Source organism: Pyxicephalus adspersus, chromosome 12 (genome assembly GCF_032062135.1).
Source record: "Pyxicephalus adspersus chromosome 12, UCB_Pads_2.0, whole genome shotgun sequence".
Taxonomy (NCBI): domain Eukaryota; kingdom Metazoa; phylum Chordata; class Amphibia; order Anura; family Pyxicephalidae; genus Pyxicephalus; species Pyxicephalus adspersus.
This window is the reverse complement of record NC_092869.1, coordinates 47909006-47934986: the sequence shown is the minus strand read 5'-3', so window position 1 is coordinate 47934986 and position 25981 is coordinate 47909006. Positions and strand designations below refer to the sequence as shown.

Below are 25981 nucleotides of genomic sequence, written 5' to 3'. Positions count from 1 at the left end.
AAGAAATGAACATTTTATTCGTAAGTTTATTGACGGTCATGAGAAATACATTGGACTGTTTCCCACAAAAGGCAGAAATCTCTTTGACTATGAGAAATTTTTTTTCCAAAAATGGATAAATTTAAGGACGGGCTAACAAGAGAAAAACCCAAATGACATAAATGAAACTTACCGGGTCAAGTTCTGGAAAATGCTCCAGGAACTGTGTGACGTACGTCATTATTGAGTGTTCATCTGGTGAATCCACCATAACATCTGCAACCCAAAGGATTTAAAGGTTAGACTTAAGGAGCAAACAAAAGAGGTGAAAATGTCTGAACTAAGAGTATTGATGCAAAATCAGAGAATTGGTGCGGAATGAATTCCTCTTGGATGATAAGGGTGTGCTCACTATGGATTTAAACTATGGATTAGAATTAGCCATGAAACTATGGATTCTTCATAGCGTGAAAAATGAAAGGAAGAAGAAAGCGGGGGTTTAAGCAGCAAAAGGTAAATTGTATTTAGCATTCATACATACAATGTACAGTAAGTCACAGTGAAAATTACATCATCACAAATAAATGAGTGTCAAGATAAAACAGCCCCATGCAAACTGACATGGGGGTAATGCCTGTCACCTATACAATAAATGCCTAAATGGATTCCATAAACAAAAGGGAAATGAACATCCCTATACCGACGCGTTTCGCCGCTAGGTTTCTTCAGGAGATACATTTGAGATCGCAATAGAATATTAGGTGAGGACTATAATAGTCAAAAGAAGAAAAAAGGAAAGGTAATCCTTAGGTTGAAGGTGTTTCAATGAACTTAAGTGTGCAAAAACAATCAGAAAACAGTGAGAGGGCGACTGGCTGAATGATCGGACTGGTTGGGACAATGCCCAGGCAGCTGATAACTGCAGGCGCAATCATCACTGCAAATGCCATTACGAGGTTAGCAGGCTGCTAAATTCAGGCAGTTTTGTGATCCATGCACTTTCTAGACTACAACAAGGTCTGTGACCGCACGTTTACCCACTGGTGATCAATAGTCACCAGTTTCCAATATCCAAGTATTTGAATAATCCCATAATATTACATCCTGTCATAATATATATCAGCTGAATTTTTCAGAAATCTACACCTTTTATCAATAAAAATCTGTCTAACAAAGTTGTTTTCTAGGCTGTAGCTTTGCCTGGGCTGAGACAAATCACCCCTTCAAGAGTCACTTGTCATCTGTTACCCTTTATTACTTATATCTTAATGTCATCTTTTACCTTCCGGCTCCAAAAGCCGTGGAATGTTGAGACTTCGCTGGGCGATAGTAAACGCATCTTCCAAATTCTCCCTGGGTGATCTCTCCAGCGCTTTCTTAATGTCCACAAGTCCGGAGTCTATGGCTTTAATAACGGCCAAGAAGGCAAGTCCACTTCTCCAACTTCCAGCGAAATCCTGAACAGCCACTCCGTACCTTAAAAAGGGGAGAGAAAAATCCATGGAGTCAGACTGGCTACAAAGAAATTACTTGATGCTTCATTATGCACACATGTCTGTAGGCTGAGATCAAGGACAACAGGTCTACAGCTGCTACAAAAGACCTATCTAAGGTCAATATTTTATTAACCCTAATAATGATAAGAATGTGATTTCTGGGGGGAGGGGTACTCACTGCTAAAGCCTTTTAAATTCAAAATGTATAGACAATTTTTCCTGTCAGTCTACACAGCACCTCATTTTTATTAGGAATCAGCTAAAGAATCATTCCAACACTTTTTAACCTTTGAAATACCTTTCAGGTCTTCGGGGAACCCGGCTATAATATCCACAGCTCACATTACATTATTGTGGTGGTGAGTGCGAAGAAAACCTTTTACATTGCTGGCCAGTGGGAAAAATGTCACCCTTACAGATAGCCAAAAAGATCATTGGGGTCACTTACACTGACCTGAGAGGTGCAAACTTCTCAAGGAACCCTAGCAACCTCTGGAGGAACCCTGGCTGAGAAACACTGAGCAGTGGCAGTGGTCTGTCTGCAGAGGTCCATCATGCCCCTCACTGAGCCCAACCTATACCTCTTCAATCAGCCTAATACTTCCTGTGGATTGAAGAATTTCCCCATTGACTACTTTAATTAATATTAGGCCCTGATGAAGTTTTTTTTTCACCCTCTAAAACGTCTTGGTTTGGTATTTTGGATTTCTATGATGAAATTTCTGGATTCTATCTCTACCACATGAACAGCCCACTTTGCATTTGAAAGAAAGCCACTGAACTCTAGAATAGGAGATACTACTCTGCACAGCAAATCTCCAGATTCAACACCCCTGACCCACAGACTTGCATTGCTGTCTGTGTCCCAGATGGCGAGATTCACCCTCTCTGTCCAGGTGATCATTCCCATCAGACATAACATAAGGCTGGGAAATGCAGAATTCTAATATTGTGACCAGAATCACTTCCATGGGTGAAACATGTTCTTCCATCAGGGACATTTGCATTGTTGCAAAAACTTTAATAAGAGATCCTACTGTGCATAATGAAACCTTTAGAAACTCCACATTCACCTTCTCCTACCCATACACCTTCTGTCCCAGCTGGGAAAACTCACCCTCTCTGTCTAGGTGACCATTCCCCTTGGATATAACATAAGACTGGGAAATGTAGAACTCTACTATTGGCACCAGAAAGTAAATGAAGTATAATCTAACATTTGGGACCTTTGTTTTGTTGATAACAAAAGGCAGAAAAACTTTAAAATTAAAATAAAATGTTCCCTAAATCATTGTCATTTAGATAAAGGCCTTGGAGGAACAATCTGTCTCCTCGTACAATGCAGAATTATTCTCATGCTCCGGTCAGAGAAAACAAATAATTATAACTCTATAAACCCCTCGCTCTTTGCTTGCGGGCTCCCAGCCAATCAGACTCTAACATGAGGCTGCACCAAGGCGGCCATTCTTACTTTCTTGTCCTTTGCTGAACCCAGCTGAGTAAAGCTTTGATTGCCTTCCGTTGATCCTTAATTGAAACAGACAGACTTTTCTCTGTGCTGGGCGTGCTGGGATGAGACGCGTCGGACTCTGTCCCGCTAGGCAGGGATGTCAGGCTGGAAGACGAGGACATTCTGTTCAGGTTTCCTGTGAGTTCTTTAATCTGTAAGGGGAGATAATATGGTCACAAATGTTCCTGCAGAAAACTGATAATGGGATGCGATGGCCCAAGCGCATTTTGTTTGTCCATTTTGGAGTAAAGGTGGAACAAATTCTCCATTCACAAGGCACTCTAACTGCTTCTCTGTATTTTGCAAAATAAACTTCTGTTCCGCGATATAATATGAAGCAGCAAATCCTAACCGGTGACTATATAGGGTGCGCCTGCTCCGAATCTTAGTGTCTAATTACTGCAATTATCAACAGTACAACAAACAAACTTCAATCTTTTCTGAAGCTTTGTGTCTCACACTTCCAATAATAGCACCATCAATATACCAGAAGTGTGTGGGGGAGGATAATTTAGTGAATTAGGGAGTTTTTCTTTCTTTCTTTATGGTCACTGCACACTGTACACAAAGGACTGATGGCTGAGTAATGGGGACAAGCAGAGCAATTTCGGAGAATTGATTTCACCATCTGTGGGATTTTGCCAGAGTGGAAGCTCTAAGTTATTGATCTGCTACTGTGAATGTTTCAAGATAAAAAAAAATCTACTCTTACTTTTTTTTATTTAGGGTAGTTTAGTTTTTTTCAGCTTAACAAAACATTAAACAAATTATAATAGCAATTAAGTTGATTTGTAAAAATACAAACACTCTACAGAAGAAAAGTAGTGGGCAGAATATCTGTTTAATGGATGAAATGTGCTTCCACACTGCACTACAGCTCATTTCATTTCATTTCTGAATTCACCTGGTAGGAGGGTCAATCAGATGCAACCCCAAATGAAGGAAGAAACAACAGACACTAGATAACATTTCCCAGCATTCTGTATTACAGTGTAAACCATACAGGAGGGGATCAGACTTAGTAGTCACAAGAAGTACAGTTGTTTCTCCACAGAATTTTTTTAAGCTAGGTGGGAAGAAGCTGTAGGTGGGTGGCAGCCCTGTATTGTGACCCAGCTTTTCAACAACCACCTAAAAACTGCCGGGTGGTTCCTGAAAAATGCCGGGCGGTGCGCCCAGCTAAAAGGGTCTGGGGACATCACTGTAGAGGGAGAGACATTGGATGATCTCAGTCTGTTAACAGAAAACATAAAGCCATGAGAGGTCCTAGCTATATGGATAGATGAACAGATAAAGCCAGACACATATATACAAAGTACACAAAACCAGGTCTATGATAGGTAATGGAGCTTTGGCACTCAGACACAAAGGAGGTACCGCTACCACCTCTGACAACAACCAGCCAATGGGAGCAGGAATATCCGCTGTGTATATTAGCAACCAGCCAGTGCCATGCCAAGCACACCCATTGGAAGGGACTTTGCAGAGCAGAGCTGCTGAGTACTGTACTGTAACTGATATAGATTAGGATGGCGGTGCACCATATGGAAAGTGGTTTGCAATTTGGGAGCTAGTTGTTACCATAGCACCACATGTACACAAGCTTGGTGTTCTAAAGTTGGCCACAAACTCATGTTGTCGTGAAGTAGAACCTCATCCCCAACTATAGCCAGCCCATCTTAATGGAGAACCTGCTACCCAGGAGAAAAGAAGAACAGTGACAAAAGCAGGATGGACCAATTCTCATTCATCAGTCATCACCAAATCATGACTTACCTGCAGGAAGAGAATGATGTTCCAGATCAAGCCGAGCACCAAGGAAGGATTTCCATCTGCAATTTCAGCAGCGTCTATACTGACCAACTTTACCTAGAAAGAAGCATAACAAGATCAGTATATTGAATTTAATGTGTTGTAAAACTTTAGCTCCACCTGACATATTCAGTAACCACCCAAAACGTGCCAAAGCTGGGTCACATTACAGGGCCACTGGACAGTTGGGGGATATTACAAAGATGATGGGAAAATTTGAAATTCTAAGGAGTGGGCATTAGAAATTTTGAGCAAAGTAGTGACAATAGAAAGCTGATAGATTTAAAGGAATTACAAGATTCCAATGGCAACAACAACTGGGAATACTAAAATCGTCATGTGTTGCTCTGCCAGCTTTTAGATCACCCACCTACAGCTTCCTTACAGCTAGCTAAAAACACTGTAGCTTGTGTCTTCTTTTGTCTTAGATACGTCTCTCTTAGATAGTGAGATTTTCCTGCCATAATTCTGTAAGGAACCCCCAGGGAAGGTGTACTGACCCAGGAACTCAGCACACAGATAATGGGAATCCCTTACAATGGGCATAACATTTGTACAGATCTGGGAACTGCTTATAATAGACACAGCAGACCCCTGACCTCATTGACGGAATGATGGGAATCCCTCATAATGGGAACAGCGGTTGTATAGATCCAGGAACCCAGCACAGGATGGTAGTGGCCCTCTATAGTGGGAACACCAGGTGTGCAAACATAGGAAATCAGCACAGGGACGGTGGGAACTCTTTAGAACAGGCACAGCAGACCTCTGACCCCAGTGCCGGAATGATGGTAAAACCCTCATAATGGGCACAGCAGGTGTACTGACCAGGGATCTCATTAATAGAGTCCATGACATTGGGTGACATTTTATTCCTCCAGCATCTACTGATGAAAAAAAAGTCACTAAAATATCAATGTGTGGACGGTCTCTCCAAACCATGGTCTTACATATATGGTGCACAAGTATTTATCAACCAGCCAATCAAGGTAGCTAAAGATTCTGAACCCTTTAGAAAAGATCTCGGTGCTGGCGAGGGTGCTTGCAGACATTGCATTTCCGGAGGCCAGGTGAGTATAATTCTATTTGTAATATATTGTAAGGAGCATAATGCTAAATAAAGCTGTGTATATGAGGCATTCAAGAGCTTGAAATCAAAATTGTTACGGAGAAAAAAAAACACTAAAAAGTTTTACAATCTTTGTCATTCCTATAATCCTGGTATTTCTAAGTGACCTCTGTCCTTGACTTAAAACCTCACTTTGCAGCTGGAATACATTAATTTTCACAGCAGATTGATTGTGTTTCCATAATCTGGCGTCCGACAACCCTGCTGGCCTGGGCTTAAAAAAATCATTCAGAATTTAAGAAATCACTAAAGCCTAAAAATCCGATTAAAGGCAGATCTGTGCACGCCTCTGGAGGAGAGGGGGGCAGGAAAGCATTAAGTCAATGAGCAATTAATCCGCATGTTGTGCAATGCACTGGCAGCTGTCACTGAAGGGGAAATACAAAGCCTGTCCTTGCTGAACTCTTCCTGAAAATGCTGACTGCCTGGCTGTCATGATGGTTCAATGGTTACTGGCCCAGCCAAATTGTGCAGAAGTATAGAACTAAATCTCAGGACTAAAAGCTGCAATGAAATGGGGATAGGTGAGAATTGATGGGTTTAGTTCTTCTTCAAAGGCAGGGGAGCAGCCTGAAAAGATCAGATAGGGCTCAACAGGACAAGAGGCCTCATTATCCCTCAGTACACTACCAGTGAAGCCATTATCACTGAGGAGGCTGCGATATATTGATATAGGCACTCCCCCAGAACTACATCTCCTAAGATCCTTCTTCTTTCATGCAATGTATGGGTGGGTTATTTGAGTCACAGGGCCTAATGTATTAAAGCTCTCCAAGGCTGGAGAGGATACACTTTCATCAGTGATGCTAGGTGATCCAGCAACCCTGGAATGGACTTCGTAAAAATCATTTGCTTGCTTGCTATTTGCTTGCAAATGTTTTAAATCCTGCACTAGATCCATTCCACGATTGCTGGATCACCCAGCTTCACTGATTAAAATGTATCCTCTCTAGCCTTGGAAAGCCTTAATACCAAAGCAGCAGCAACAGAAGCATTATTTTGGTGGGAAAGAAATGAATGCATGCATGGGGAGAAAGACAGAGATATGCAGGTATAGGGAGAATTCTGTAGTCCAGCAGGCAGAGCTGACAACACTGGTTAGGATTTATGTGCAGCAAAGGCAGTGTGTTGTCAGTTCAAACAGGAAGTTAGGAGGTCATTGGGTTGAGATATATATATTTTTATTTATTGCTGAGACACAAACTTGTGAACACTACTAAACCTTTTGCCTTGCTCCTAAAACCGTGCACATCCCTAAAAAAGCAGTCTTGCCATAACCCTACCTTAAGAAATTTGGATTTGTAAAACGCATCAGATCACTTTGCATATATAAAGACACTTACATTACTGTCCTCCAAAAACTTGAGAGCTTTGGCGATGTTATTCAGCCGGAATATGCGATGAGTTGATGATTTGTACTCATGGAGCTGCAAACACAGACAGAGCAATAAGCAACAAGTGGACCTGAATTAAAATCCTAAGAAGTCATGAAATCTTCACATGTACTAAAATACACCAGGGCAATGCTTATCATTGCAAGCTCAAGGGCCCCATACCTGAACATAGAGAAGAGTGCAGAACAGAGTTCTCCCCATGGTGCAGATAAAACACTTTTTACTAAGAAATAATTAAAATTACACAAACAGATCTGATCCCTGGTGTCTAGTCAGACAAAGGCCTCCTCGTCAGACCCCAGGACCCAGGACAATGGATTCATCCTCATTGGACAGCCAGCAGCAAGAAAAAAGCAAGTCAAGATTTCATATGGTAAGCGCGAGCTGAAGATGGTGGTGGAGAAGCTTGTACAATCCATCTCAGAATGGGATGTTGGTTCAGGGACTGAATGAATTTGTATCTCGGTAGCAAAGTACCTCCACTTGTTTTGGAGCTGCACCCCCTTTGTAAGTGTAACTCCTTTCTTGTTCCTCTCCAGCTGGCAGCTGACTGGTGAAGGTGAATTCTCAAGTAAAAAAGTGTTTCATCTGCTGCACTCTGTGCTTCTTTTCTGCAGCTCTATATTTTCCCTGTTTGTGTTTTTTTGCTTTTAGTAGTTTTGCAGCAGTTTTTTGAAACCGAATCTCACAGCCCCAGTGAGCCAAAACCCTGCTAGCAAACCCGTAACTGACTTACCAAACTATGCCCCGTTAGCACCTCCAGGAGAGCCATCAGGATTTTCCCATCTTGAATATCCAAAAATAAATCTTTCACTTCCAGCGGTGGGATGCACTATGAAGACAATGGTGAGATATTATTACTGAACAGGAATATTACAGAAGAGGGGATCGTCTAAGGGAAGTTATTGCGGAATAAAGGATGAGCTGGGAGTATGATAAGATAAAAAAATTAAAAGATGGGACGTAATTAATTTGATCTTAAACATTTTTGTTGAGGAAAGTGTCTGATTTTATTATTTGTACCCACCCAGGATGATTTTCATCATCTGCCATGAGATACAAGTAATGCTGGGCATACTATGATTAGTGATATATTAGATATTTGATTTGATAAAAACACCAAATTGAACGGCAATGTATACAAGCATTTCTGGGTTGGAAAACTGATCGACCATTATTCAGGAAATATTTTTCTTTTTAATGACCAAGCGCCGGCCGACTGGAGAGCTGGGAGATTGTCAGTTGCAAAGCTCTGCATTACATCCAGCATTCACAAAGCTAATGGGGACGACTGAATTCTGCTGAAATCTTTGGGATTACAAGGGGTGCAAGGCAGGAAAATGATCAATATTCCTTGTTTTTTTTTTGATGAGGGAAATGATGATCGATGGAGCATAAATCCATAAGTGATGAAATCATGGACAAAAATAGTGAAGAAAACCAACAAATTGGGTTGATAGTTTGAAAAAAATTAGGAATTATGAAAGTTCTGAGGACACACAGTAAAAAAGAAACCACAAAGCCATTGATGGATGAGAGTTTGACAAATCTCCTTAAATAGATCTAGGATCTATCAGTGTGTTGTGATAAATTATTCCCCGAACACACAGCAATCCGAATGTTATGATTACATCGTAAACCAGCAACAGATATTATATATTATTTATGTAAGGTGCAGCATTCTAATGTGTCACTTATTCATTACCGCTTTCTGAGATCTCAGGACTCCCCCTAACAACGCCTTCATCTTATTTTCCCCCCAGAAGGAGGGGGACATTATTATTCAGGCATCATCAGAGGTTACCATCCACTGTATGGGCAGAGATAATACAATAACCTCTCATCATGTGACTGATACAAAGTTACAATGTTGCTGTCTGATCACTGGGGGAGAGGGATTAATATTATTAATATTATTAGTATACAGTAATAATATAGCTCCAACATATTGCGCAGCGCTGTACATTAAATAGGGGTAGCAAATGACAGACAGATACAGACAGTGACACAAGAGGAGGAGGGGACCCTGCCCAGAAGAGCTTACAAATCTAGGAGATGGAGAAATTCTTGGTCTGCCTGCAGCAGAAAAATGGTTTCATGGCTAGGCACAATTATTGACTGAAGCTCAAGAATAAAGAAAAATCTGTGCATATTGTAAAGTTACTAAAAGGTTCAATGTAACCAGTTCTTATCGCCCTTTAAACTATAACTCCTCCTTCATACCTAACCCCCAAACTCCTATGACCCCCACTTCCAAACCTGTCCCTGGAACTCCTATTGCCTCTCTACATCTTTAACTCTTCCTTGGCAAATACTCCTGAGCCTGTAACTCCTCCAACCCATAAAGTTTAATAACCCCTCCACCTCCAATTCCTATTACCCATTCCCCACCCCCAACTCATATACCCCCTTTTCCAAACCTAATCACCAAACTCTTAAAACCCCATCTCTGCATCTTGAACTCTATGAAATCATCTCCTTACACCCCCCCCCCAGTTTGTGTAATCCCTCTTTTAAACCTTTACCCCAATGTCTATTACCAAACCCCTACTCCTATAAACTCATATCCAAACTCCTATAATATCTCTTTTCCATACCTACCTCAATTCCTATACCCTCTCATTCATCCCTACCCCTGAACTTTTTATACCCCATCCTCTAAACCCATTACCCCCAACTCCTAATATGACTACAGAGCCATGATTTATCACAGAGCAATGCGGCTTTTTACATTAAAAGAGCCAACGACAAGAGATACAAAGATACACAATGGGATCTCAGCCCATTTAAAATAAATTCAGCATTTTTGGTTCTTTGATGGCAGATTTTCTTTAATGTCTTTGAATTCCATTTACATCCCTCTTGTGTATAAATCCTTAGCTTTCCCACTGTGCGCATTCTGCATCATACACAAAACTGCAGCAACCGGCGGCTTAGCAAATTCTAAATTCTTTTTTTCTCTCCTGCTGCTTAGATATGAGGACCCTGACCTTCTCTGTGCTCAGGCAGTACATTCTGACCTAATAAAACTTGTTCTGGGGGGCAGAGGTGATATTCCTTAAAGAAGAACTCCTCTGTAAGGGGCTTATATTGTTATGGGGAAAAATAATAAATATTTTAGGTAAGTCATCTTTTGTTCTAGATACACAGTGCTTCTTCTCTTTAGTAATATTCCCTGAATGTCAGGAATCCCCCCACAACAACCGGCCTTTTTGAAGATGCTCTGACCCATCGTCCAGCCACCACAATTTTGTTAGTTGCTCAGCATTTTTCTGCTTCCAACAAATCACCTTCAGGAACTAACTGTTCACTTGCTGTCCAATAAACTGTCAGGGGCCATGGTAACCAGATCACCAATGTTAAAAATTCCTCCAGGTTTCGGATGGTTGGTATATATATAAGGGGGATAAATATTATATACCCCTCTGCCATTGTAACCTAATCATTAACATTCTCACCTATCAGGTGTTTAATGTTTTGGATGGTTGGTGTATATATAGGGAGTGTTTATTATATCACCCCCCCCCCCACCCCACCATTGTAACCTGATCATTAACGTTCTCACCTATCAGGGGTTTAATGTTTTGGATGGTCGGTGTATATATAAGTGGGTGTATATTATATACTCCCCGCCATTGTAACCTGATCATTAACGTTCTCACGTATCGGGAGTTTAATGTTTCGGATGGTCGGTGTATATATAGGGGGGTGTATATTATATACTCCCCGCCATTGTAACCTAATCATCAACATACTCGCCTATCGGGGGATTAATGTTTCGGATGGTAGGTGTATATTTAGGGGGGTGTATAATGTATACTCCCCCGCCGTTGGTTGTAACTTGATCAATAACGTACTCACCTATCGGGGGATTAATGTTTCGGATGGTCGGTGTATGCCACTTGGTAAATCACTTTTAAACTATACCAAAAACAGGAGACTACACATCCAATATATAAGCAGTGGAAATCTTAAAGGAGGTGAACTTCAGTTATCTGATTGAAGCCACACATGCCAGAACAAAGGTGCTTTGTCACCTGTGTAACTCATGACTGTTGGCACAAGCTGCATAGAGGTGCGGCGCCCCTATGATGTAAGAAAAGATAGCACATGACCTCAATGGCGCAGCGTATGTCAGAACACTCACATACACCAGATCCTGCAGACAGAGGGGGTCCTGTATGCCCCCTGCACCAGGGAATCACTGCCATCGATCACTGTCTGGGTGAAATGTGCTGCCGGGGTCATAACTCCAATTCTCAGTTATTGAAAAAACCTAGAAAATCACCAGAGAGAGGAGATCGGCTGCTCTCCAGTAAGTGACACAGTCCAGGCCCGCAGGACTCTGTATCTGGAATGCTGAGCTTTTATTTATTCCATTACCTGAGCACCCCAGGAAGCTTTCAAAGAACTCAAGTTGTAATGGTTTCAGGATGAAGAAGTCAGCAAATCTGATCTCAAATATAAAAAAATGTCCTAACGTGTATCTGCTTCTCAGACTGGGAAGGACTTTTTTGTCTTTTAGCCGCACTGGGGGTTCACAATTTTCAATGCCCAAGCTAAATTTAGGGTTCACTGTAAATCTAAAGATTCTTTTTTTGGCCTAAAGCAAGGAAATAGTGACAGTGCCCGGGTTTGTATTGCCATATGTGTCTTATGTTGGGATATACCCTCTCAATTGGTCTAATTTATTAAAGCTCTCCAAGACTACAGAAGATAGATTATCATGGGAGAACCTGGATGATCTAGCAAACCTGAAATAGATTTCCTAAAAATAATTTGCTATTAGGTGGTAAATGTTTTCAATCCTGGACCAGATCCATTCCAGGTTTGCTGGATCACTCAGGCTCTTCTATGATTGTCTATCTTCTCTAGTCTTGGAGAGCTATAATAAAACAGGTCCTATGTGTCCCAGTGGTCAGTGTCACCTATGCCACCTGGCTGATACCTTATCACAGCACAAGTAAAGGCTCCTGTATGGCAGTTCATATTACTCCAAAATCGAGTTACTATGAGATGCACAAGTCTCAAAAAAGTCAATAAAAAACTTCACCTTCACTGACTGAGCCAAACCCTCCTTCATTTGTATCTCACATGCTCCCCTTCTCACATGCAGATCACAGTGGGAGGGGGCAGTGCTGTCAATCTGGAAAACAGTGGGTGGGACTGGGTGTGGTCAGGTGATGATTGACAAGCTACAGACTCATAGCCACACCCCCTGCAAATGTCTACCCATCCTATTGTATAGCAAGCAGGTACATTCAATAAAATAGTGACAACTTTGCTCTGAATTTAGGAGCAGTGCAGCATAGTTGTCACTCCATTACAGGAAGCTACATTAGATGGGATTCACTAGAAAAAGATGGGCTTCACTGCACGTCATTCCACTTTCTTTTACAGCCCCCAATATCCCATTTTCTTTAGCCATATTTAAATATAACAGAAGCAATGGTCCATGCAGAATGAGCAGCAAGCTAAATCTCTGCCACTGGCCCGAAGTTTGTCTTTATGTTCCCCTCCTTCAGCCTCTGTGAATCATTAATTGAATTTCACAATCTGTCCCTGTACGATTGTAGACGGAAGCTCGGTGATTCTCATTCTTCCATTTTATCCCAGCAGTAAATGGGATTTTTTTGGCTTGCTTTATTCCCAGGAGGAGAAGTCCCAACAAATGATTTCACTTTGACAGGTGAAGGCCAGAAGGTTGAACAGGAGGGTCGCAGTCTAAATTCCAGCCAAAAATAAAAATGTTTTCTTTTCCCCACATAAAAAGTCTTTGTGACTCCCATGATCTAATTATTGTTCTGCTGCTAATAGCTTTTACAGAAGACAAACACTTTGGGGAGAGGGAATGACGGCTGGCAATGACAGATAGGGGTGATGGGATCAGGGCCGGGGCAAACCCAGTAATTTCCAACCCCAGCAGACAGAGGGGCAGGAGGTGCAGGGGGCTGTGCATTGGGGTCCCTATTTCTTTTCTATAAATAACCATCCCCTGGCAAAGATCTGATTGGGTAGCTATAACATTGACAACACAGAGATCGGACTGCCAACGGTCACCTTCAACAGACAACTTCAGAACTGATCAATAGGTTTTACACGGATGTAATGCATGAATATAGGGCTGTGCTAAAGACTTATAGTTCTGAGATTCACACGCTCAGATTTACTTGCAGGCATGTGTATCTAAACTTTCTCTGCTATAGTTTCATATTTGGGCAGCATGGTGGCTCAGGGGTTAGCACTCCAGCCTTTGCAGCGCTAGGTCCTGGGTTCGAATCCCACCCAGGACACTATCTGCATGGAGTTTGCAGGTTCTGTCTGTGTGGGTTTCCTCCCACATCCCAAAAACATGCAGTTAGGTTAATTGGCTTCCCCCTAAAATTGACCTTAGACTACATTAACCACATATGACTATAGTAGGGACATTGGATTGTGAGCTCCTTTGAGGGACAGTTAGTGACACGACTGTGAACTTTGTACAGCGCTGTGTAATATGATGGCGCTATATAAATACTGTATTATAATAATAATATTATTTACTATCAGGTTATCTCCTTACCTCAACCCCGTGACAGCAAAAGGAGAAACAGAGCATTGATTGGCTTATCCCTCTATCACTCTCCTTTCTCTTCCTATCACTGTGCTCCTTGTGAATTGTCAATGGCAATAATTGATTGCCACTAGGGAATGTTTGAAGGAATGTCAGATTCCCTGTTTTAGAAATAGAGCCCTCGTTACTGCTTTTCTCACCCCCTTCTCTCAGCTATACACAACAGGATCTGCATGAGGCTATTACCAGGTCCAGTTCAGTACCAGGCTAAATTATATGAATAATATATTAATGATTGCAGAGGTTTGAGTCTTGGAATTCAGCTTTAGATAATATCTTGTCTTACCTTTTCCAGATGCAGGTTAACCCACCGTGTAAATGTTCTTTTCTGTACATTCTCCCTTTCAACTAGAAAAAAAAAGAAAATAAACATTAAAATATAAATGAATACTTAACAATTCCACCTTAATAAAAATGATATGTATTCAATGCGATCCCAATAGTGGGTCAATGCTGGGCACGCCGGGCACACAGCCAATAAGCATCTTAGCCTAAATCCTTATTTACATAGAACACCCTCCACCCCCTGTAACCGGTGACACAAAATATTACGTGGTCACTGCAGGTCAATGTGCTCACAATAACTGCCAGCAGCGTCATTCGTTTCTATGATGTTCCTAAATGCCAATAAATGTAACATTGTAATGCAAGCTGATTAATTATATGTGAATTTCTATAAAACTTTGATCATTTGTAACCAAGCAGTGACATTGCTCCTACACAATGGTGGAATGGGCCCGATCATGTGGCAATGAGACAAATCTACAGGAAGGGGATTATGAATAACACAGTTAAAGTGCAGTTTCCTGTATTAAGGAATGTTCTACTTGTCATAAGGCCGGAGCTCCGCTGCCGTCAAGGGAGGCAATTAATGCAGTTAATAGCCAGGTAATGATACAGCAGAATCGTTCATTAGGTCATTATATCGACACCTGCGTAAAGTCGGGTTGTCAGCGGTGCAGCTGTGATATCACCATACAAAGAAAGTCTCACACATCCTGTACACTGCATGGCTTTCTCACAATCAGTTCAGCAAGGCTTAGATTAATGAGAACTTGTATACATTCCATTTTGTACTTTAAGGGAAGACCAGTGTTCTCCTCAGCCCCCTTTAGCCGCCCAGCACTTTTCAGTAACCACCCGGCTGTTTTTGGGTGGTTATTGAAGAGTTGGATCACAATACAGGAGCCACCACCCCCCTACCGATTTATCTCACCCAGCCTCAAAAAAATTCTGGGGAGAATACTGGAAGAGGCAAATTTGAATCAAAGCCCAACTCCAGGCTGCTCCATGTACCAATGCAGTAGGGAAGTACCAACTCTTTATTTCACACTTTCATGGGATTCCCTTTTTGTAGGTAGTCATATAACTCCTATGTCATCCCCAGTCCTGCATTGTACCCTAGCCAACCCAGGTCATCCAGCACCGGCTGCAAAGGTCACTGTCATGCCTACCTTTCCTGCTTTGCAAATGTTTGCTCCGCTGAAGAGCTACATAGACTGCACAACCTAGAGTCTTACTGCTTCCATTTGATCTATTATCCCCTTCATCATTGCCATGTCTTGAAAAGCAGGGCTGGCAGATGGAACCACAGGGTACAGAGGGGGACCAGGTATCACACCCTCCTGAGAGTGTGCCAAGTGCTGAAGATTCCTCAGCCTTGGGTAGCAGGAAATTGCACCGGTAAGACCCATTTTAAGCAACTGGTTACTGGGCAGTCAGCAGGCAGTTGACATTCTTGTATTCCCTATTAAGGGAGGTCTCCGAGCCACATTAGAATCAAAGCAGGTTATTGACAGTCCTGCCATCTTCTGAGCAGCTGCCACCGCCATGTTTTTCTGAGCATAATAGATTGGTTTGATGGATGGTAAGCAACCACCACTATCCACCCCCATTTATCCTCTATGGATTTGGCATTACTAGTAGTGTCCCCCTGATGTTAGATAATATGCCTAGCCAGCTTCCTCCTGTGGTGCCTAGGTAAGGGGGACATAATCCTCCTTTCCAGCCATATCCTGGAGAATGATGAGCAGTCCAAAGCTTGTGAGAAGAGAATCCTGCACTGTGCTGTTTGGTCTTCTTACAATATTTGGCCTACTCAGAATTCCTGGGATTTTGTAATCAGGAAAATGACCAGAAGTTGGTGAAAGGCGAGTATAATAATATAAGTATTTATTACTAGGCTATTGGAACAGAGCACCGAAATAAATGAGTGGACCTTGCCCGATGTGTAAAGTCCACTTTCAGATGGAACTGATGTGCACTTTTGATCGAACATTTACTCCCACTTCCTATTGTGTCTCCAGGAATAAAACGTAAAGAAAATCTTTCCAGTTGAATGATAAAGAAAAACATATAAAATGTATAAATAAAAAAGCATGGGGACAAAAAAAATTAGGTAACCTACCACAAAAATAAACTTTTGGTGGAAAACCAGACAAACAGAAAGAAATTCAGATCCCAATGATCTCACATAGGCAGATATATATATTAAACAGAGACGAAAGAACAAGAATATGGAAATAAAATTTATCTGAACACGTCTGGCATAAATCTCATTTTATAACCGTCCCCTCGTGACTTCTATATAAAGATTTAGCACTGGGCAGCTCCATTCAATTACAGGCACAGTTTTAGAATTTGAGTCCTTCGGGGACCTCCTATTAAGGTTCTCACGGTTCTTTATTCTGACCCGCCTCAATTCTCAGGGGAAATCAGGACAGCAACCAATCAGCGGAGAGCAAAAGGAAATCTCAGCAGTTTATAAACCAATAATTTATCATTACTGTAACCAATCCACACTTATTATACCCATGTAGAAGACATTGTGAGACTCAAAATTTACCTGAACTGATTTTATTATCGCTTGATCAAACAGCATCTATGTTGGAAGTAATACCCAGCACATATAATGTTATATACACACACCACCGGATACTTTTATCTCATCATGGAAAGTGAATATGCAAATTAGGCTATGGGATTGGCAATTGTGATCATTTGATTTCTTCTTTAGTATAACGCCAATATTTTTATTTCAGATGGTAAAATGTGTGAGGTTTTTTTTCTCTATTTCATGAGAAACGTTTCCCTTCTTGCCCTGTAACCACAGCAAGAAGTTTGAGGAAATCTCTCCATCTTTAATGAAATCCTCCAGCCCCTAGATATTTGCAGTGTTCCCCCGGCCTCCTTTAGCTGGGCGCACTATACAGGGCCACCACCCACCTATATTATGGGGGACCCTACAAGAGGAAGAGTGTGTGAGCTTCCTAAGACACAGGATCAGCCAATAGAAGGGGAAGGGGGTGCGCGATATGATGGAATAGCGGTACGAAGGAAGTGAAGGCCATAGATGATCTGTTCTCTACTTTTCTATTGCAGGTATACTATATATGAGTTCAAACACACAAATCTGTACAGTATAATTTAAAAAATACCAGGTAAAATCTACCTATCCAACTATGACAGCATGTGAAGCAGAAAACAATGTTTTGCCAACAGATATTGTCCCAGGTGATGACCTTCGGCAGTGGTATAACACAACACGACTATTATACAAAACAAATCATTCCCAGACAGGTGATTAAATAGCAACAATAGACAACAATGCCACTTACCATCAGTGAGCACAGGGCATGGCTCTAAGCCTCAAATTGCTCATAACCTGAACAAATGTTCTTAGAATTTTCCCTTAAATTGGAACACCAGTCAAAAATATGATAAACAGAAGAAAAAGCCTAATATAAACTACGATAATAAAAAAAAGATGTTGCTGCAATATTGACCTTCAGTTCACACCTGTCTCCAGCAGGACTTCTTTTTTTTGTAGTCAGACCCCTCTCCTATACGCCCAGGTTATCCTGGTCCTAACCCCGCTGGTGCCGGGTCAGTGTGTAAGGAAGCAGAACTGGATGAGCTCATCTCTCTGTTACTCCATTTTCTCTCACTATCAGCAGGTGCCTTGTCTTCTCATGATGTAATTGGCAATAGAGGGTTTTTTTTTTTTAAAGCTATCATTGTCACCATTTGGAGAATTACTGTCTTCAAAGATGCAACAGGAAGTAAGCGAAATTCTTGGCACAGTGGAGGAAAATTTCACCCCTGACAGCTGTCACTGGTACAGGTGTCCCCATTACAATACCCCCCCTTACCAATGTCCGACCATCTACAGTAACATTTTGTACTTCCCATCACTTCCTGTCCAGGTGACAATGCATGGTGAAACAAAGAATCCTAGTGCAGAACAGAGACCCTCATGTGTTACCCTGCAGCCTGGGGTGCTCAAACACACACATCATAGCACAAAGAAACCTTATATATAGTGGAAATTAAAACATAGCACAGCAAAATGTAAGCATTCTACTCCAATCAGGAGAGTCAATGTCTGCAATGGTTGAATGCAGTCATATTTCCGACACACTTCGGGTTTAATTTACTCCCTTCCTCGGGGCTCTTTTAGCCAACAGATTGACTATGATTGTAGCTATTAGCTAAAGCACCTTTGAATGAAAGCCATTGACTGGGGTAGAAAGCTTTTGCCGAACCATATTTAGCAATTAAAGCCAGATACAGCTTACCCATCTGAAAAAAACAAGGCTTCGTTTGGAGTTATACTTTAAAGTACATAGGGATTGATGTTTTCACTTTTCTTGAAGCCTTAGTATTCCCTTTAGCACGGGTCTGTTTGTGTACATAAAATCATCCAAGCCACAGAAATGCTTTCATCAACTCTCCTGATTGGTTGTGACATTATGTGACACAAACAATAGCGGCCTTCATTAACTGAACACACAAATCTACTTTGGATGTCTTTAATTACTGAGCTGTGACCGCACAACTACACTGACCTTGCCTAAATGCACAGAGCGTTTGGCGTGATGAACTGTAAGCGTGTCAGTGTGTAAAGCCGTCTGATGCTTTGCAGGTTGTCAGTTTGCCCTATAAAGGTGTCAGTCTTCCTCAGGAATGAAATGATTTTTATTGGAGAAGCAGAAGACTAGCTGGAGTTATGGAATGCACAAATAACTGTCAGGCTTTCATGCTTTGTGCGCCTGCTGCTTTGTATATATCATCTGAGGACAAAATGAGATTAAAGAGAACTGCAGGCAGTCATCAGAACTTTGCCTGACCCTTAACCGCACAGCTTAACTTTTACCCTTCACCTAACCCCTGGCGGTAAACTTAAAAGAGACCTAAAGTCACAGACATCAGATTAGGAATAAGTAAAGAGCAACAAGCACACAATCATGTATAAGTAATACATTTTTTTGCACAGTACTTAAAAAAAAAGTTATCTTTCTGCAATTAATCTGTGTAAAGCAGTACAAAGCCAGCTGCATAAAGACATGGTGTCACCAGTTTGCTGTGGAAGAACTTAAATTTCCTGCACAGAGTCCTGTACTAAACTCTTCTGAACACCGCTGAATACAATCCAGGTCCTCCAACATCAGTACCTGACCTCACAAAGTGACACAAATTCACACAGACACCCCAAAATCTTGTGAAAGTCCCCAGAAGAACGGAGACAATTGTGGTTGTAAGGGAGGTGTGGAGACGACATAATAATGACCATGGGGTGAGATGCCCAACAAGCTATACAGGTGTGATTGTCCAATATCCACAGTTTCATCAATAAAATATTTTGTTCTCAAGACAATTTATAAATGTTGGTGCCAAATCACACATTGTAGCAAATTATCCACTCCGGATAATGACCCAACAGATAAAACAATTCATCTTACAACATGTTACAGTGCTTTAAAGTGCTGAAATGTTATTGGAGTTTTGAGGAGACCAATGTGAACAAAAGAAAAGTATATAAAATAGATTTGTTAGCAAATATTCTGCCACTTACTAACATTGCCAACTGTATCATTAGTATAATGCTTATACATAGCAAATGACTGGAGTAATGGAGAAATGACAAGGTAGGAAAAGCAAGGAAGCAATGAAATATAATGAAAGACAAAGATGGAAGGAAAAATATAGGGGAAGGCGAGGAGAGGAGAAGAGAGAAAACAATGTTGATGGAAGGAATGTAAATACGGAATGACACCGAAGCAAGGAAAAGGAAGAAAGGAAATAGACTGGAAGATCAGAAAAGAAGATAGAGGTTAACAGTACATGGAAAGAAAGACAAGGAGGGCAGGACCAGACAGGAAGAAAGTAGTGAAATACAAGGATGAAAGGAAAAAGAAGAAAGGAAATGGAAGAAAGAAAAATCAAGGAAAGAAAGAAATATATAGTGAAAGACAAGGATGGACAGGAAACTGTGGGAAATGTAAGAAAGGAAGGACAAAGAAACATAATGAAATGAAACAATGTTGATGGAGGGAATGAAAAATAGAAAAGAACACAGAAGCAATGAAATTGTCTTCATTTCCAGTCTTCCAGTCTGAGGAAGAAGCTGACAGGCTGAAAAGAAATGTGAGAAAGGACAAGGGAGGAAAAGGAAGGAAGGGAGGGAGCAGGGAAGGAGGGAGGGAAGGAAGTATAATAAAGGACAAGGATGGAATGAATAGGAAGAAAAGAAATGGAAGAAGGGACAAGGGAGGAAAAACAAGGAAGGAAGGAAATATAATGAAAGACATGGATGGAAAGAAAAGGAGGAAAGGAAATAGAAGGAAGAACAGAAGAAGGAAGGAAGGGCGAAGGAGAAATTGTAAGAAGGTTCATGTAAAGAAGGAGAAAGTATACAAAAGCAAGGAAAAGAAAGAAAGGATATAGAAAAGAAGACAGGGAAAAAGAAGAGAAAGGATGAAAAAGTTGGAAGGAAAGGGGGGCAGGACCAGGCAGGCAGAAAAGTAATAAAATACAAGGATAAAAGGAAATAGAAGAAAGGAAATGGAAGGAATGACAAGGAACGAAAAGAAGGAACCTAATATCACCAACACACCTTCAATGTTTTGTCTCAAATCAACCACTTACATTAATCTCCACTTCACCTGGAATTTGTCTCTCTGTGGGTTCCCAGATTCCATCCCATAAAAGTACAGCAATATTAGTAACATTAACTTCTTACAAATGTGTTTCCATTTCATGCACAGAGTATTAGCTGTCTACAGGGAATCTCACACTGTAACATTTTAATGTTGGCTCATTTCGGAGCACATGGCACACACGTGAAGCCTACATCTGGAGATGGAAGTAAACTTTACTGCAAGACAGCTCTCATAAACGTCCACTATGTACACAGACGACAATGTTTTAAGTGCCCTCCAGTGCCAGCCTGAGTCAGGGGGCCACACACGCTTATTTTGATTACAATAAATGGTCCATATTATATATGGAAGGTGCCATACTGAAAGCAAACAGCCAACGATTCACCGGGTAGAGCAATGTTTATCATGGCATTGGATGGCTCGGATATTATTTCAGCAAAAGTGGCACCTTGGAATTCCATCAATACCTGTAACCCAGCACTGCGTAAAGCAGGCCCGTTCCTGCGTCCCCGGGCCAAAATCTTTTACAGCAATGAAGTTTTTCTTTCCTGAGGAACGTCAATCACTGCTGCACCCTCCAGTAATAATTTGCTTTAAAAACATCTTTTTAAATGAATTCCTGAGCAAGGCTGCCAAAAAGTAGCACTTTTCAAGCTTCTAATTGTAGGGTTCGAAAAAGGAAATAGCTCAAAGTAGAAAAAAACAGCAGTGCCAAGAATGAAACTTCTACTACTAAAAGATTAGCACTTTCTGCCATACTCACAGTCTGCAGAATATTGATGTCGTACCGGTTACCTGGGTCCATGCGAAATATTTTCTATATTGGATTTTACAGGAAAAATGAATCCAAGACCAGGCAACAGGAATTTAGTCTTCCTCGGATAGGCACAAAGGGGTTCAAATTATTTTTAATCGGAACTTCATATTTTACACATTTCCTGATTTGTGTTTTTTGGGACAAAATGATATTAAAATGGATTTGAAGAATATCTAAATCCTAAAACAAACGTGATATATTTCAGCTCAGATGGGGTAGCTACATTCATTTTTAATTGTAAGGCTAGGTGCATTTTCAGCACGTACATAAAAATGTCAGAGTTTTCCATGCCCAGGTCAATTCCTGCAAACTGAGCTCATGAACACTGTTATTTTTTTTTCGTAATCCACAAATTGCTCCTCCCCCAATGTGATGAAGATAAGAGAGGAAGGGGTGTTGTGTTGGTAGTCCAAATCTGGTGCACAGCCCAGAGTGACAAACATAGCTCCCTTCATTAATACAGTGAAGTTAATAAGTTTTTCCACCTTAGCATAGGAAATGTGTCACTGGCAGGATCACCGAGTAAAAATAAAGGTGAAAAACAGAAAGAAATGAATGCATCTACAATATCTAAGGACAGGAAAGCTGCAATACATTACATTTTTGTTTTGGTTTTAGAAACACTTTAAAGAACTTTAAAGCCAGAACATTAAATGTTTCCCACTTTACCCAACACTTACACATTATTTACATGAGATTTAATGACACAATGTTTGAATCAGCTTTTACTCATAATTTTTACATTTTTAATGAAATGCAAATGTTGGGTAAAGGTTGGGGGAATCTTGGGTAAAAACATTTTTGTATATGTACCAAGGCTTTGTTCAGATCAGATTTGAGTTTGTGGTGGGGTTACTGGTTTCTTGTGTCACTTGTGCTGCTACATGTAGTACCCTAGCCATGGCAGCCCAATAGAGAATGAATGGAGGGGGCAGTGAGCCGCTGAGTACTCGTTGCCACCTGCTGTCAAAAGTGCAAGCGCTGGCTCTTTCCACTTTGAATAGTGGCAATCCGGCAGGACTTCTTATTGCTTCCCTTGTGGGTACCGGGGCTGAATGAACTCCAGCGGATACATAATCCTGGCCCAGCCAATCAAGATGGCCAAAAATTGGAATGTGGAGGAGAAGAATGAAGAAGATGGTGGTGCCTGTGATGAATCAGAGAAAGGTGAATATCCCCAGGGTATAGTTCCTTTCTAAAGGGTTGGTTTATAAAAGTCTTCAATCAAGATTCACCAAACACTTAACCAACTTTTACACGTTTTGTTGGATTTACCCAGGAAAATAATTGAATTAAGCTTTATACGAATGATTTGCACATTTTTCTAATTCAAACTGGAAATGAAAACGAAAATTGTGGGTAAAAGTGGGGTGAAGGTGCAATGTTCTCACACCACTGCGGAACCTGCCTCACCTGCGGAAGTTCAATGGAGAATAGATAGGGATAGCAGTTAGCAGTTTATTACCACACACTGCTACCTAATGTTCTAAAGGAACCAGCATTGGGGTTCAGGTGGCCAAGCAGCTGCTAAAATGCCAGCCTCCGAGAGCTGTGCTGGAATGCTTGTTCCCGCAATGAGTCTGAACCTTTCCTGAATATATTTATAAGCAGATATGTGATAACAAAAAAATGTCTTTTAGATTGTAAGCTCTTCAGGGTAGGGTCCTCTCCTCCTCCTGTGTCACTGTCTGTCAATTGCAACCCCTATTTAATGTGCAGCGCTGCATAACATGTTGGTGCCATATAAATCATGTTTATTTGGTATTAACAATAGTAATAATATCAATAATAATAATAATAATAATAATAAAGTTAAACATTTTCCATATTTGTAATAATAAACAAAGCGGTCACCCAAGATTCACAAAACTTTATCCAAAATGTACACATTTTCTACATTAGATTTATTAATGTGTGAATTCTCTTTTACCCTTTTTTTTTTTAATCCAATGTGAAAAAAATGACTGAATCTTGGGTAAAAAAATGATAGCTAGAAACAAAGTTTCATCAGTTTATTTACACAGATTCTTCAGCATTATTTTAAAATTATTGATAATATTTTATTTGGACATTTCAATTTATTCCTAATTGGGAAGCTTTTATAGCCGCAATGCAATACTATTAAAATGCACTGGAAACAATTTAAAGTTTCTGTTTCTCAGTATTTGGGCACTGAGCAGCCATTGACTGGTCTACCTAAAGCAATGAATTGGGAATACTGCCCTCCTACATATGGCACCATTATTCTTGTGCCGTATATGTGCCCCTCTCATGGAGCTTCTATACAATTGCGTTCTTCAGAATGATATCACTACATTAGAACACAAGAGTTATTTATCAGGCCACATAAACCATTGCCATTCATAGAAGCAGCTGTAGTGACCTCAAGGCAGTGACATCTCTGTGTATGACGCTGTCCCAACCAGTAACATGGTATCTGGAACACAGACAGCAGACCGGACACTGCACAGAAATCCATTGTTTCGTTCACGTTTTCATACAAACAATCTCAATCAGTTCTTACATCAGAATGGTGCTGATATCAGCCAACATGTAATCACAACATGAGCTTGGGCATGGCTAAACACAGAATAATAAATTCACAGTCGGGGAGGGTGGAGGGTGACTGATGGCATCCTGGAGTAGCAAATTCCAGAGACCACAGGAGGAAGAAACAAATGCTAATTACATCTTTGATTGCACATATTAAAATGGACCTAAACTCAAAATTTGTTCTTTACATAAAAGGGTAGACAAATCTTTAATATAAAATAAAAATCAGATTTTTTTTTTTTTTACAACATTAAAAAAAAAAAAGAAAAAAAGGTACAGCACCTCCCATTTCTTGTGCTCAAGACTGAATGGGAGCGCAGATCCTTTGGGGATACCTACGTCATGCATCCCCGGGGTCTCTTGGCTTCTCTTTCTGTGATTGATTCTCTTTTTTTCCCCTTAACAGTGTGCTTCATCACCCTATCTCACACCTGTGCACTGCGAGATCCGGTGACATAGGAAGAAGAAGGAGAACGACAACCAAAGATAGCAGCGCCTGGCGCTGCCCACGGGGACAAAGAAGAAAAAATGTTTTTTTAATTTTTCACTTAAGTTCCATTTTAAAGTAGATTATCCTATTCTTTGTTCAATCGGAGTGCTGCTGATTTTCTGCCACTTACTGTCTGTTTGCACAGCAGCGATGGTTGCATGGCATTTCTCAAGCAGAAGGGGTGCCTGATGGTGACAACCATGTCTTGTGGCCTCCATTGGTAGATGAGGAGGGAACACAATTAGGAGAACAAGGGGCAGTTACCCAGCCCATTACTATAATTCACACAGTTCTGCCACACAGCACAGCCCAGTCTGGTGGTGCAGAAGACCTGACTTTTCTCCGCTGGAACTTAGAAGTCTCCTCCACATCCTGTGATTGTCCAGTGAAAGGAGAAGCTGCAGACTGGTGAACCAAACCAGATTGTCCCTGCTTGGCTTCTGTGCACCAATCTCAGACCTTTGCTATACAGGGATTGCAAAAAGCTGATACCGGATCAAGCCATACACCCCTCAATTCAATGCCAGGAACACTGCGTCATACAATGTCCTGCAGTACAAACTAAGTGCACCATCAATGTTTCCTAATTTCCTACTAATCTCTGATAGATTTGTACCCTGGGATCACACCCACTGCATCTGCAAGAAATAGCGCTAAGGAGTGGCCAGCACCACCCTGCTCACTGAACTGATTTCGTGCGAATCGACCGCCACAAGTGAATCTTATCCTGACCTCATAGTAACAAATCTGATGTCTAATCTGATCATTCTGTTCTGACCAAAGAGAAAATATTTAGTGGAATGCAGGAAAGATTATTCCTCAGCCACAGAAACACGCAGAGATAAGGAACCTCAACCCCCAGACCCGACTCGTTTTTCACAATTAAAGAGAACCTGACTCAGATATTTCCGTCATAGGCCGGTTATATTTGGCCCATTTTAGAAGAAAATTCCAGCCATGTTATTCTATTTTGAATGGTTTGTGGAGGGGTCAGAACATTTGATCCTACCTGGCTGTCAAAATGTATCCAGGAGGATTTGTGGAAATCTGACACAAAAATTGGAGACGGAGGGCAGAGCGAGCCAATTAAAGAGTTCCATGTTCTGTGCAGTGTATAAATGCTGAGATGTTTGGATTTTTAGAGCTGAAAATTATATAAATAAGCAAAAATGTGAACGGCTCACAACTGGCAAGGCTAAGGATATGGTGAGCAAAGCCAAGAAGGGTAGGGCAGTGGGCAGTATGTG

The 25981-nt window shown here is 41.0% G+C and overlaps 1 protein-coding gene across 2 annotated transcripts in view; it reads right to left on the bottom strand.

Annotated features, from left to right (window-relative positions):
* The window catches only part of CLMN (calmin), a 67166-nt gene that overhangs the window by 10418 nt on the left and 30767 nt on the right, over window positions 1-25981 (bottom strand). For both annotated transcript variants that reach the window (XM_072429060.1, XM_072429061.1), the window contains exons 2-8: window positions 14220-14281; window positions 8057-8152; window positions 7270-7353; window positions 4762-4854; window positions 2947-3137; window positions 1262-1455; window positions 173-255 (exon numbers count right to left, since the gene is read on the bottom strand). In XM_072429060.1, the coding sequence (XP_072285161.1) occupies window positions 173-255; window positions 1262-1455; window positions 2947-3137; window positions 4762-4854; window positions 7270-7353; window positions 8057-8152; window positions 14220-14281 (803 nt within the window). The remainder of the gene's footprint in view (window positions 1-172; window positions 256-1261; window positions 1456-2946; window positions 3138-4761; window positions 4855-7269; window positions 7354-8056; window positions 8153-14219; window positions 14282-25981) is intronic.